This window comes from Lepidochelys kempii, chromosome 10 (genome assembly GCF_965140265.1).
Source record: "Lepidochelys kempii isolate rLepKem1 chromosome 10, rLepKem1.hap2, whole genome shotgun sequence".
Lineage (NCBI taxonomy): Eukaryota > Metazoa > Chordata > Testudines > Cheloniidae > Lepidochelys > Lepidochelys kempii.
This window is the reverse complement of record NC_133265.1, coordinates 18,399,331-18,414,236: the sequence shown is the minus strand read 5'-3', so window position 1 is coordinate 18,414,236 and position 14,906 is coordinate 18,399,331. Positions and strand designations below refer to the sequence as shown.

The 14,906-nt window shown below is 38.4% G+C and overlaps 1 protein-coding gene across 2 annotated transcripts in view; it reads right to left on the bottom strand.

The window, feature by feature from the left end:
* The window catches only part of SMG1 (SMG1 nonsense mediated mRNA decay associated PI3K related kinase), a 122,788-nt gene that overhangs the window by 77,421 nt on the left and 30,461 nt on the right, over positions 1–14,906 (bottom strand). Inside the window, exons 4-9 of one of the 2 annotated variants that reach the window (XM_073362322.1) lie at positions 12,818–12,954; positions 7,467–7,525; positions 4,491–4,704; positions 1,404–1,529; positions 1,234–1,306; positions 216–313 (exon numbers count right to left, since the gene is read on the bottom strand). In XM_073362322.1, the coding sequence (XP_073218423.1) occupies positions 216–313; positions 1,234–1,306; positions 1,404–1,529; positions 4,491–4,704; positions 7,467–7,525; positions 12,818–12,954 (707 nt within the window). The other variant, XM_073362323.1, reaches the window with a different exon arrangement.

The window sequence follows — 14,906 nt, the reverse complement described above, 5'->3', positions numbered from 1 at the left end:
TTACTTTCAACATACTTTCTATAAACTTAACAAAACAAGGTAATATGATCAGACACACAAGGTGGGTGAGGTAATACCTTTTATTGGATAAACTTATGTTGGAGAGAGATGAGTTTTCAAGCTTACACAGAGCTCTTCAAACAGGCCTTTATGGCTATAATATATCTTAATTATTTTAGAACTCTTAATGCTGCTTCACAATAAACTTTGCTTACCTCAGCATATGCCTCCATATCCTCTAGAAACTGACCCAAAAGTGTGGTGGAAAAAGCAAGATCAGCTACCCAAAATGGCTCCAAGCTCTGTAGCCATCCTGTATAAGTCAGACCAAGTGAAACAGATTGTTACAAGCAAAGTAGAACACAGGTATAAAATTTCAGATACATATTACTGAAGGATGGAAAAGATGACTCATTTAAATTTATCTTTCTTTTTTTTTTTTTTTTAAGAACAAAATTATTTTATTTATAATTATCTGTATTACAGTAACCCAAGGAGCCTCAAGGAGATTGGGGTCATACTGGACTAGACACTGCATAAATACATTGTAAGAAAGAGTCTACAATTTAAACAGACAAAGGAAACATTAGTCCCCTTTTACAGATAAGCGCCTGAGGCATAGAGAGATTAAGTGACATGCCCAAAGTCATCACAGGAAGTCTGTGGTAAAGCCAGAAAATTAACTTGTCTCCTGAATCCCAATCCATCCTTCCTTTTTTCTAACACGTTATTTTTAAAAGGTGCACAAGGAGGTGGTTATGTTTTCAGGAGTTGCTTGAGGGTTGATAACTATAAGAATGAATTAATTTTCTCTAACAGAGAAAGCAAATGATGTTTAATTAAAGGACATTTTAGCCAGCCTACATTTAAATTTTAACTGACTGACATGAATGGTATATGACAATAGGCTTTTTGGTTCTGAGTTCTGTTAATACACTAAGTCTCCCATATAACCAGACTTTTTTTGTTTTTGTTTTTATGTAAACTCCTTTACCCCATGTGGGAAGGAACTGCATTGGACTTTTAATAATTAATGAATGCCACTTACATGGAGGGGTTGCCACTGAGTGACAAGAGGCATCCTCTGTCTGGGGATCAGGCAGGTTGCCTCCACAGCAGTGTGCGCGCAGTGGCAGTGAGTAACGCTTAGAAATAAATCCACATCCTCCACAAGGTGGAGCAGAACACTAATAGTAGGTCATCACATGTAACGATTTTGTAGGCCAGACTTACCAGACACCTGCTGTGTCAGAGAAGGTTTCTGAGTGTGATCTATATGCCACCCAACCAATATGTCAACTGTGTCCTTGAAAGCAATGAAAAAGGTAAATCACCTACGTGATGTGCTATGTCAATGTTTTATACGATAAAAGGGGGCAGAAAAAATTCAGGCACAAGCTTACCCTAAAATTGGTGCTGAAAATATGTGGGTAACATCGGGACACCAGAAGGATGCACTTGACACATTTGCACAGTAACTCTGGTGTATCCACATTTTCTAGAATGGACTGCAGGCTGGTCATTACAAGCTTAAAAAGAGTCACAAATTAAAAAAAGTTACTAGTCATTTCAGCTTATTCAAAAATATTGAAAAGTCATGAATGCTGTTAAATCAATTGTAACCTTGACTGGCATAAGATAGATCTGATACAAAACAGATGGCTGCTCATTGTTAAGATTCAAGCAACAGGTACTTGCATAGCATTTTGATGTATAGTATATATTTTCTGCCTTCCTATGAAACATGGAAATGCCAAGGTGTGAAAGGGGGGGGAAGTGATAGGTTAACAATGACAAATTTATTTAAGCTTACTAGGAATTACAGAGACTAATAAGGCTACCTGGGAGAGGGCTTGCATGGTGTTAGGGTTTCCAACAAACTACAAAAGACTTGAAGGTTCCCCTAACAATTCTTCTAACACTTGCCTGGGCTGAACGTGTGGATGGGTATTCCAAAATACCTGAGGTTCACAAAGGGCTTGTCTTCACTAGACTTTTTACATCCAGTTAGGAGATATTTAACATTCATAAAGACTAAGTGGTCACTCTTCACTTTGATCCAGGCTACAAGCATTCATGCTTTAGCCTAGGGAGAACCCTGGTCTTTCCTAAGGCCTGGCCTACACACTTACAAGTTAAATCTACATAGCTACACTGATCAGGGGTGTGAAAAAAACATACCCCTGATCACACAGCTATGCTGACCTTCCCCGCCAACTATGTAGATCTCCCCCCGTGTAGATGCAACTATGTTGACGGAAGAATGTTTCCGTCAACATAGCTAATTTCATTTGTGGAGGCAGTGTTCCTACACGGATGGAAAAACCCCTTCCAATGTGAGCGTGGCTATGCCAGCATAACCCTGGAGCACAGACATGTCAATAGAAGGGTTTTTTCCATTGATGTAGGAACACCACCACCCAAATTAAGGGCATGTCTACACTACACAGACTACAATAACACAGCTACAGCACTGCAGCTTAGTGGTGCCTAGGTTGATGGAAGAACTATTCCATCGACCTAGCCACAACTACGTCAGGGTTAGGTCAACCTAATTACAGTTCTCAGCGGACGAAATTGTTCACAGCCTTGAATGGCATAGCTATGTCAACCTAATTTTTAAGTGCAGATCAAGTCTCCAGATTGTAGACACAATCAAAGGTAAAGCATAAACTCATGCCTTGTTTCTCTACAGTTTCTCTTGACTTAACTGACTGACAATTAACACCTTTTAAAAGACAGTCTGAATACTTTTTACCCAAACATTTGGGGTTCACTGTAGGCTGATCCCCCGGGTAAATCACAAATGTTTTTAGTTTGGAGCGACTGTCTGGAGAAGGGAAGGGTGGAGCTACAGCCACGTCATAATAAAACATTTGAGAGATGGAAAAAAGTGTAAGGTACCTCAGGCCAAAGGCTAACTGAAGCGACCACTAAATGAAATGAGCTCCTTGACCATAATTAGCATTTTTTCCTTACAGACTTCTTCCACTGAAGGAATCCTCATAAGTGACCGTGGGGAAAAAAAGTTTAGCATTTCAAAACGAGCGTAGCAAATATGCTACAGGTGTGGGCCTGGTCTACACTTAAAACTTTTGTCAGCATAGCTATATCGGTAAGGTGTGTGATTTTTCTCCAACCTTGACTGACACAGCTATGCCAGCTAAAGCCCAGTATAGATGCAGTTAAACTGGTAAGAGTTCTTAGGCCTGGTCTACGCTACAAAAAGGTTTGCCAGTATAGTTATACCACTATAACTATTCTAGCATACTCTTCTAATATAAATGCAACTTATACTGGCAAAAGAGTTTTACTGCCAGTACAACTCTTACCAGTTCCCTGAACAAAATAAGCTATACTGGCAAGATGAATTTTCTGCCACTGTACCTGCTTCTATACTATGGCTTTTGCCAGCATAGCTGTCGGTCAAGGATAGGAGGAGAAAAAACAAAAACCTAGTGTAGACACAGCTATACTGGCAAGAGTCCTTTTGCCAGTAAAGTTTATTTGGGAACTGGCGTAAGCTATATTGGCAATAAAACTCTTTTACTAATATAATTTCTGTCTACACTAGAAGGTTTGCCAGAATGGCCATCTATACTAGGGCTTTTGCCAGCATAACTATGTCAGTCATAATTATGCCAGCAAAAAACTTTTAAACACAAAGCCTTACTTCATTTTAGAAATTGGTTTAAGCTATACTAGCAAAAGAACATTTCCATCTAGGGCAGTTTGCCAACATAACTCTACCAGTAGATCTATACCGGAAAACCCTTTTAAGCGTAGGCAGGTCTCCCAACCAAAAACAACCCAGGGAACTGATGAAATCATGAATACTCACAAGAACAAAACGGGATGAAGAGTAAAAAGGTACAAATTAAAATACAAGGCAAATACAAGCTAGTGCTCTGGTGGACCTTCCAGCCACCTGGCTTATTTTAAATATTTCACAGCCCCCATACTGGACAGGTGATATTTCAGATGTCCCTGTGACTGAAAATAATTTTTCAAGGGGAGGGAGGGAGGGAGGGTCTGGAAAGTTCTGCTGCCAAGTCTTCCAGTTTAATCAAGTAAAAAGGTGGAAAAAAATGCTATAATAACCAAGAGCAGGCAGCAAGGTCACAAGAAGTGAGATAAAATAGTAGTTTTAGTTCTAAAATACTTACAGACTAGATATTAACCAAAACAGAATAAAGAAGGACATTTCACGCATCCTTACTATATAAAGATTTTTCAAACTATAATCCAGACATCAAATTCAAATCACATTTTTAAAGGAAAAGTAAACTTAAATCTCATAAAATATTAAACTTTTCTATTCCATATGTAAAATGTGTTTTTCCACAGGGTTATGTATCTCTATTATTCTAACACCCTGACTGCTTACTCTTCATGTCTTCATTTTAGTAAAAGCAATGATTTGATTCAAGCTGTGCATCAATAAAATACCGGAAAAGCAATAATGCCCCAATTTTAACTTTTATTCTTACCTGCATTACAGATGAAAAGGCTTTCTTTTCTCCCACAGTCTCTAGTGCTTTGTAGGTTGCACACAAGTAAAGAAGTTTAACTTCATCTTTAGTGGATGAGCTAAATTTGCTAAAAATCCATTTAAAGATCTTCTCAGCCTCGTAGCTCAAAGAAGCACAAAGAAGGCCAAGACAGCAAGCTCCCTCTTGTCTCAGTTCCTGAAGCAATTTGCTACTGTATTTATACAAAAAAAATTAATTTAAGCTTTCAGAAGGTAAAAGCAGTTAGACCTTTTTACACAGTGAACAAGTACAAGAACAGAAAAAATCTTGAACATATTCAGTAAAAAAGTTTGCACAAGCAATCATTTCTAATGCAAAAAAGGCATGTATATATGAAGCTATTGTATTCCTTCCACTAAATAGCTGCACCAGCCATTTAGATCAGTTATGTAAAAATGAACAATAAGAAATGGATTTCCACTAAACAAGTCTATATAAATATGGAAATACTACAGTTAGATTGGCAAAACTATTTTAGACCTGCCATCTGATGAACAAATCTCCTCAAGTAAACAGACAGCTGACTTGAGATACAAGAATACATAGTAGAGATAAAGTTCAGGGCCTGGCTACCTCAGACACCACCTCTCTCCCATGCTCCACTTGCAACAGATTCTATCTACTCAGGTGTTCTTCTGGCAACCCTACAAAATGACCTCATTGTGGCCTATGGCAATGCACTCTTAATGGGAGACCCTCTGGAACTCACTCCCTCTCACACTACATGAAAACTTATGTCTGGCCACTTTCTAGAAACCATGTAAAACAGTTTTCATTTAGCTTTTAGTTGGACGGTGTTTCTTCGCTTGTATGAAGTTTGTCTATTGGCCAATGGGGGAGGCTTAAAAAAATACTAATTTATTTTTATATGCAACATTTAATATTAATTTTATTTTAATTTAAGTTATAGCACATAGGTACCAAGGTTGCATTTGGCATAAAATTTCTGTAATCTGTATGCTCCTATAATTAGATATTCAAATGAATGAAACTTGGGTTCTCTCGCTTCCAACCCCCCAAAGATAACTTACTTCCTTTACATTATAATAAAGCTCCAGTATTCTAGGTATAAAATTTAAAAACTTGAAGAGTCCAACTATTTAATTCAGCCAGCAGAAAACACAGCAAAATAAAACTGACAGATTCAGAAGCTACTGTCGTGAAATTGAACTTTCAGGTTAAGTTAAAAAAATGCCAATGCTTAATGTCTGAATTATTTTCATTATTTAGGAACCTAGGAATTACGTACAATACCAGATCAAATCAACAGTCTGTGTAGATCAGTATCCTGTTTAGCAGTTGCACTAGATATTTCAGAGAAGGGTGCAAAAAACCCCATAGCAGACAATGAGGGAATAACCTGCTCACAAAAGAAGCTTCCTTCTAACCCCTGTCACTTAGTGGGTTTGCTTATGCCCATACACACACACTCACACCCCTTCTAAAAAGGTATTTTGAGTCTAATGCAATTATGGATGTTCTTATTTACCCATACAAACGGATCACTCTCTTTTGAGTCCTACTTAAATTCTTAGCCCCAATGATTTCTAGTTGCACTTAGTTCCAGAGGCTAGTTATGTAAAATTCTAGTTGTGTAAAATTTTACTTCCTTGTAACCATATCTAATGTCCCTTCATGTATAGCGAAAGAGACAAGAGGGGATTTGGTTGTCTGCAGAAATTTTAGAAAAAAGCTACTATATAAACAAAGGAATAGGAAACTATTATGGAGAGATGCAAATTGCAGATGGATATAATATGAAAGAGTTGTTGAAAAATAAGCTCAAGTTAATTTTTTTTATTTTATAAAATTTGTTCATGAAAGATCTCCTGAATTTGAAACAAAAAAATGTCAACTGAAGAATTATTTTAATATCTGAACAGGGATATTAGTGACTTTTACTAAACAGTGGTCAGCTCAATACACATCGTGAAACAGGACCAGTAGCTTTGTGAAAGTATCCTTGGCAACTTGTAAGGATTAGGAAATTGATTGTAATGTAGTACATATGGTGTATCATGTTGGATAAAAGCCAAGAGAGGCTTTCTGCTGCAATGACCACCAAATAAAAGTCTGTCAAAATACCTATGGCTACTAATGAGCATTTATACTTAATCTTACATACTAATCTACATTTTAAGTATACCAATTGAGAATAAACAAGTGTCAATGATGTTAAGAAAAGGAGTACTTGTGGCACCTTGGAGACTAACCAATTTATTTGAGCATAAGCTTTCGTGAGCTACAGCTCACTTCAACGGCTGTAGCTCACGAAAGCTTATGCTCAGATAAATTGGTTAGTCTCTAAGGTGCCACAAGTACTCCTTTTCTTTTTGTGAATACAGACTAACACGGCTGCTACTCTGAAACCTGTCAATGATGTTATACAACCTTTCAGTTACAGGGATAACAACAAACAACAATCACGTTTCTACATTAAAATTCTGTCCATGTTCTTGTTAAAAGTAGCATCTAAGATTTGAAAAAAAAGTAAACACCTCAGAAATATAAGGTGTGTGTCATTTTTGCACTTCAGCAATGTGGGTGGCATTTTCTGACATGCCTGAGAGTTGGAACCCCAACTCCCTTAAGCATTTTTTAAAATCCCACCCTACTTATATAGCTTGTCATGCCTATGAAGTATTACTTCATAGACAGTTGGAGAAAAATGTCTTTTTGCACTGTGTTTACTTTGTGAAACTGACTCTACATACTTCCAACAGTCAGTTTCACCTTTGCTGTTAACACAGGAGCAGAAAAGCACTTAAAAATGTTTAAAAGGACTTTTTATTTTAAGTCAGGGCACAATATTTGAAAAGGTGCTCTATAAGAAAATAGACATTTTAGAAATTAGTCAATTTGAAAACATTCAAGTGAACAGTGTCCCTTTAAAACTTTTGGACTGCTTCGTTTTTCTAGCTTATTGCAGCTTACCTTTCGTTAAGCACATCATGTATGGCAGTCAGGATATTATCCAGTTGTTTAACTAGTACCTGCAATAGTTAAAGGATATACACTTAAAACTGTCACAATTGCTACTGCAATTTAGACCCTTCCTACACTCACATTAAAACATTATTAGCAACAGTGGACTACTATTAGATCTTCGCTGGACCTCATACACAGCTATGAATTATTTTAAATAGATTTGTAATATTGTGCTACAGATTATGTTTCATACCTATCTGCACTGGCTAGAAAAGCTTACTAACATACTGCAATTAAGCCTAAACGTAGTTCTCACTAATACTGTTGCATCACAAACATGAAGAGAGCCTTATCTCCAGTACAGTAGAACTTTAGAGTTACAAACACCAGAATTACAAATTGCCCAATCAACCAGACACCTCATTTGGAACCGGAAGTATGCAATCAGGCAGCAGAAGAGACACAAAAAACCCCAAAAACACAATACAATATTGTGTTAAATGTAAACAACTTAAAAAAAAAAAAAGCAGAATTTTTCTTCTGCATAGTAAAGTTTCAAAGCTGTATTAAGTCAATGTTTAGTTGTAAACTTTTAAAAGAACCACCATAATGTTTTGTTCAGAGTTACGAACATGTCGAACCTCCATTCCCAAGGTGTTCGTAACTCTGAGATTCTACTGTCGTGTCTTCTACGGGTACACAATTTTATGCTGACCATCAGGTATATCAGCAGAATAACCCTTTAATTGATTAATTAAGGCTGGGGGGTATTTATTAAAAAAAATAAAAAATAAAAAAAGCATGTTTTGTTAGGTGATCCTAACTTTGGAAAACAGTAACATCTCTTATTCTGCAAAGGAAATTATTGCTGAAGCTAGAGCAATAGTTACTTGCACGGTATATACACTGCAATGCATGGTCAAACAAAAATACATCAACTGCAATAGCGTTAGGCACGATAACAAAAAACATGACATGTTTAAAAACTAATACGCCTACTTTTATGGTTTTTTTATTTATAAAACAGGTTTACCTTCTAACGTGCTTGGGGGAAAAAGTGTGTGGTCACTTCAAAAATCTGACATTCTGATCAATGCTGATCCATTTCAGAAAACAATGGCAAAATGAGAGGGACTGCGTGCTCGACTCCCTCAGAATACCATGGTGTCATTATAAAACAAGTTGGGGAACCTTTGCTTCTGGGAAAGGAAGTATGAAAAGGCACAGGATACCATGGAACAAGGAAGGGAAAGACTTATGCAGGCTTTGCAAGACAGAATGCAAAAACGGTGGTGGCATCTAGTGCAGGGGTGGGCAAACTATGGCCCGGGGGCCGCGTCCGAGCCTTCAGACATTTTAATCTGGCCCTCGAGCTCCTGCCATGGAGCGGGGTCAGGGGCTTGCTCTATGCAGCTCTGCTCCGCACACGGCCCCTGCCCCTTCCCCAAGCGCCACCCCTACAGCTCCTATTGGCCAGCAAACAGGGCCAATGGGAGCTGCAGGGGCAGCGTCTGCGAACGGGGCAGCGTTCAGAGCCACCTGGCCACACCTCTGTGTAGGAGTCAGAGGGGGAACATGCCGCTTCCAGGAGCTGCTTGAGGTAAGCACTGCCTGGAGTCTGCACCCCGACCTCCTCCCATGCCCCAATCCTTTGCCCCAACCTGGATCCCACTCCTGCCCTTTGAACCCCTTGGTCCCACCCTCCTGCACCCCAGAGCCCACACCCCCAGCTGGAGCTCTCACCCCCTCCCACGCCCCAACCCCCAATATCGTGAGCATTCATGGCCCACCATACAATTTCCATACCCAGATGTGGCCCTTGGGCCAAAACGTTTGCCCACCCCTGACCTAGTGCCTACAGATATTATGGCTCACTAAAAATCTTTGTCTTGAGTAGGTTTTAAAGTTTTGGCTCAAGATTATGTCAAGAACATTATCTGCTCATAGCTAAAAATTTCAGTGATGAAAAGTGTACTTCCTGGAATGGTCTAAGTTAAAGAAAATATTTCCTTTAAAAATATATTAAAAGTTTGACACTGTGGAGAGGCTTTGACAATGTTCTGACAGGCCACGTGTGAGAAGTATGATACTTACTGTTCTAATTGTTTGTGGGTCTACCCTAAAACTTCCTTCACTGTTGAGTTAAGGACAAGTTTGATGGGCATTAGCACTGTGTTCTGAGAAATATATCTGCAAGTCTACTGTATCTTCCCTAGTGTTATGAAAAGTCTAAATTAAAAAGATTATGAAAAACTGAGGTTGGATTGAGGATGGAGAAGGGCAGGGGAAGAGGTTGACTAATAAATAGTGAGAGCCTGAGCCAAGATCCTACAAGTAAAATGAAATGAGATGAAGAGATTTTTAGCAAGTCCTCATATTTTCAGCTAGGCTAACCCTTAATTTTGAAGTCCTGCTTTCATGCTAGCAAACTAAAATGATGACAGTGCTCTCAACTGTCCCATTTTGAGGAGTCTTAACTTCTCCCACATTAAAACACACACACACACACACACACTTATACTCCACCCCAAAATAAACAACATGAAATGCTCACAGATGCCCATCAGTATTTTTTTCTGAGCATATGTGTGAAAAATCCCAAGGCCACTGGAGAGCTTGACAGTTACAACTAAGCCTAAAACATGTAAGATCCACAAGGGGTGGGAGGGCAACAGGCCTATGTTAGATTCCAAAAAGATGTTTATAAATACATTTGAACTAAAATTCACATGTAAAAGTAGTCTGACCTCCCAGCTACTTATGCTTAATTTTTATTCCAATCAGCATCAGATAAGACTTTTTATGAGTAGTGGGTTCCTTCAGAAGTTTTAACAGCATTGTGGCTATGAAAAGCATAAAACAGGCATGCACTTCACTGGGAGTATTCTTATGCCTTTATTTATTTTTTTAAAGACATATATATAATAGCTCCTCTCATATGCCTGATAGACCGTAGGAATCCTTAATGGAATATGCATTTCCTCGTTTTTAATAATCAAGACCAAACAAGATTTATTCAATAAAAGAAGATACTCAATATGATGCAGAAATCAACACCACACTGATTTTCAGAAGGAAAAACTTTACAGTTACTGTAAAATAAGCTAAAGGAGAGTAACTGATGTAGGTCTCATTTGCATGAGAAAAGTGCACTGGTTTAAACTTTAAGAGGGAAAAACATTTATATGATTTTCAAAAGAAGCCTCTGATGTTGATAGCAAGACTGTTGAACTCAGCACCAATTGCTGCAGAACAGGAGATTCATAAATATCCCATGTAGCTATTTTACCTGCATAGATTCATTCTCTCGCCAACAAGTAAATACTGGCAAATTTGCTCTTTGTTTCTCACACCTCAGGTCTATAATACCAAACCTTTGTAAATTGCAGAATGGGATTAGAAGACTCTTATTGTGTCTAACAGTGATTCAGAGGAGGCAAAACACTTTCTTCCAGAACAAGGAAGCCCTAACCACCAGAATGTCTTTGAGAGGTATACTGTCTACTGAATCAAGGCTGCCTTCTCCAAGAAACAGTAATATTTCTGTTGTGGCCAGACTGGATGCCTTCATGGTAGCAAATTTGTATTTAGAGGAGACAAATGCAATGTCTTCTCTGTTTCAGTTCATTTTTAAAATACTAGATGGGCTCACAAAGCTTTGACTTCCAACTTGCAAACTGGACTTGTGCCCCTTATGGTAGCTGACCTAAAATAATCAACACAGACAATATCTGAACTCAGTCTATTGCTAAGATATCAATTAACAATTGCAGCACAGTCTCATGGTAAAGGCCTGCAGCCAGAGTTTCATCATAAGGACTGCCTTCCGCGCCCTCTCGCAGCCGAAGTCACTCAACAGGCAACCCTGCCTCAATTTCCCCCCTTCAAGGGGCTCCTTAAATAACACCCCTTCTCCTAGGATCTAATTTATTGGCATGAAAGGCAAAACTATCCTCAGTCCTGGGACTTCTTTTCTCCCCCCAGCTCTTTCCTGTCTTGGCAAGCCACTCTCAGCCTCACCTGGCTGAAGTCTCTCTTTTCCCATGGAATCTGCTCTCCCTGGTCCTCAGCCTTGTTCTCTGTCTTCCAGGCCCAAACCCTTCTGCCTGGACAAAGGTCTCGTGTGCACAACAACTCTTCTACAGTCTCTGTCACAGCTTCCTCTGGTTCTCTCTCCTTGAGCATCCCCTCTCTCTGCAGGTTCCTGCTGCTCTTATAGGGAACTAACCTGATCCCTGCAAAGGTGTGCCTACTTCCCTAAGATTAGCTGGCCCCAGGCCTCTCACCTTTAAAAGGTGCAAGCTATCCTGTTACACAGGATCAAGGATGAAGTCAGTCAGAGGGCTGCAGTGGAACTAAAGCTATTTTGCCATAATCTTTCCTATTTGGGCAAAGATAGTAAGATGGCTATAGCAAAATTAACTCCATGTGGAGCCCTCTTATGACCTTGCCCCTTTTAACTGGCTTTAAGTCTGGTTTGCAACACAGAGACTGCCCTTTAATCATTAACTATCAATCCAATCCTGGTAATGGACAGGATTCAGATTTATTATATTATACAGTTAAAGATGAGATTTTGCTAACTTGACAGCGATCCCTGGAAGGAGTAGTAGGTTCATGCTTCAGTGGTTCTATTTTGCCCTTCAGAGAGATCTGAGAGGTTGGTGTTAAGCAAATGTTCGTTTTTGTGAAATAATCTATCACGCAGGTTTCACAGGATTCTAATCTATCACCCGTCCCTGTTCAACAGCTGGGAAACTACTGGTGAGACAATGATATTTGCATCAAGCTAGCTCATAATTGAAATGGGGATGGGGTGCTTCTGGTTCCCCAAGTACCATTGTAGGAAGCTCTTCCCTCCCCCCATCTGTATTTTCTAGAAAATTGTATTTCCCTCAGCTGCGAACCTTGCCACAGTAATCCATGATTTATATAAGTATTCAATTTTTAATAAAAATATTCAAGTTAATTATTATTTTGAATACAAGAAAATCATTTCAATTCAAGTAAAAATGCACTTAAATCATCAAGAAAATATTTCCAGGAGCAGTCAGAAGAAAAAGAACAGACTGACTGCTGTACAATGGATGTCGTATTTACATCTTGGGCTCACACGTATTTTGTGGTTTTGCTTTGAGGCAAATGTCTTAAGTAATCAAGCTATAAATCATTTCCTGAACGCTACAGAAAGGGCACATGGCCCAGAAATGTTTACCCTTTAAAAAAAAACAAAAAAAAAAAACAAGTGCATTAACCCAGCCTACACTTCAGTAGTCAAACATTTAGAAAATTGATTTAGAAAACGAACATATTATACATTTTAATGATACATGGAACTGCATGTTAACATTACTAACCAGTTTGTTTTCTGGTTGCTGAATAAATTCTTTCAATTGCTTTACAGTAGCCAGTCTTCGGTCTCTGTCGTCTTCCCGAGTAATTCTCCGAAGAAGATTTGACAGTCGAGACTCGTCAGAATAAGACAACGATCGCTCTGAAAAATATTTTTTTCTCTATAATGGTGTATGAGTATTTACTAAGCAAGCTGAACTTAAATTCATGGGTATATTTTAATAGCATAGCCATTTCTTGAGAAAAAACAAAACCCAGTTTTATTTTTGTCTTTACCTTAGCCTCAAATTAAAAAAATGAAATAGAAAAATGGGTTCAGATACCTGAAAATTTCTTCTCTTTAGCAAATAGTACACACTCTATAATGTCTCTTTGGTCTCCTTGTTGCTCTTAGGCAGAACAAAACCTGTGGTTACAGCATTAGGCTAACCCTGCCTGTTGAAGAGCAATAACTTCAAAACTGAAATAAATTTAATTTTATGATGGATTAACAATAAGAACAGGTTAACTGTTTTGAACAGCTCTGTTTTCCTGCCTCTGCAGCAGGGTCTTCTACTTATAAAACAAAACAGAATACCTTTACTGTAATTATGTCTCCACTTCTTATAGGATCCTATTCTCCCTAACTATTAACAGAAAGGAAGTTTTCAGGGGAATATAAAACTTTCCTAATCTCCAGTATATTCAGGCCCAAAGATCTTAAAATGAAATCTTAGCAGCTGATGTCCCAAGCAGGAGAGATTTTAACTGGAATGAAACAACACATTTTCAGAAATTCAGAACAGTAGAACACAGATTTGACAATCATTTTTATTAGTATTCATAAAGAAACAAAAAAATACAAAAAGTAAACAATTTACAGCTTGTATGTTACCAAATACCACCCATTTCACAGGCTATTCAATAAAATTATGCAATTTTACAGCTTGTCAAAGATGCAAGACTAGACAATACAAAAATAAAACAATACTGCACAGAGACAACATGTTAGGATTGAGGTAACAATAAAAATACACACAAATAGCCAAAAAAGGGAAGGCGAGATCTGGGGGGATGAAAGGAGAGGAAAAAAAGCAGAGGAGTCAGATAGAATGGAAGTCTGTATTCCTTGAGCTGTCTGCATTCTTTATCCAAGTGTATCAAGAAACAGGGTCCAAATTTCTTCCAATTCATATAAGTGCTCTCAATATTGGTAAGATATTCTTTCTTTTGCTGCTCACTCAGACAGGTCCGAATACTATTGCTCTATTCCGAGCATAAGCCTACTCCTTCATTTTTTGTAAAATCATGAGCTTCATAATCATGGCAACCCTCAAGAATCAAAGTCTTGTGGTGGAGTTAAACCAAGCATAGTAGGTACATAACCTAGGAAATAATTTTAAACTGAGGTCTGGTTGAAGAAGCGTATCACTTGTGTCCACCTCTTTCCACAACTGCCTGGCTGTTCGACAGTCCCATAGCATGCAGAAGGGTTCCTTTTTCTCTATTACAGCACCAACTTACATCAGAGGACAAAGCCCTCATCTTGCAAAACCTCCGTGGAGTCCAATACATTTTGAATAGAATCTTTTGCTGTGTCAGGCATAGCCTGAGATCCACAGAAGCATTTGTAACATTCTGTAATATGCTCTGCTACTGAGATTCTTTTAAGGGCTGTGATAACTCACCTTCATATGCTTACACAAAGAACTCCAGACTAAAGCATATATAAAGCATATATAGCAGACATGGACTTGGGGAGTTTATGAGGCATTTCCAAGGTTTCCTGTCACTCTGGGGCCTTTAGCAGGCCTAGGGCATCCACACCAAACTGAAAGATTAGGAACTGTTTTTGTTTTAAGTACTGAAACTCCACCGAGGGTGGCAGGTCATGTTGTTTTAATGTTAGAAGAGAGACAAATACAGAATTTTTTATCTGTAAAATAGGCATCATACTTATTTCTTCCATCCTCTCTGTCTTGTTTAAGACTCCAAGATCTTCTGGGCAGGGACTGTTTATAATATATGTGTATGTACAGAGCAAATGGGGCTATGATCTCAGTCGGGGCTTCTTTTGTGCCACAGTAATATAAAATAAATGTAAGTTAACAAGTT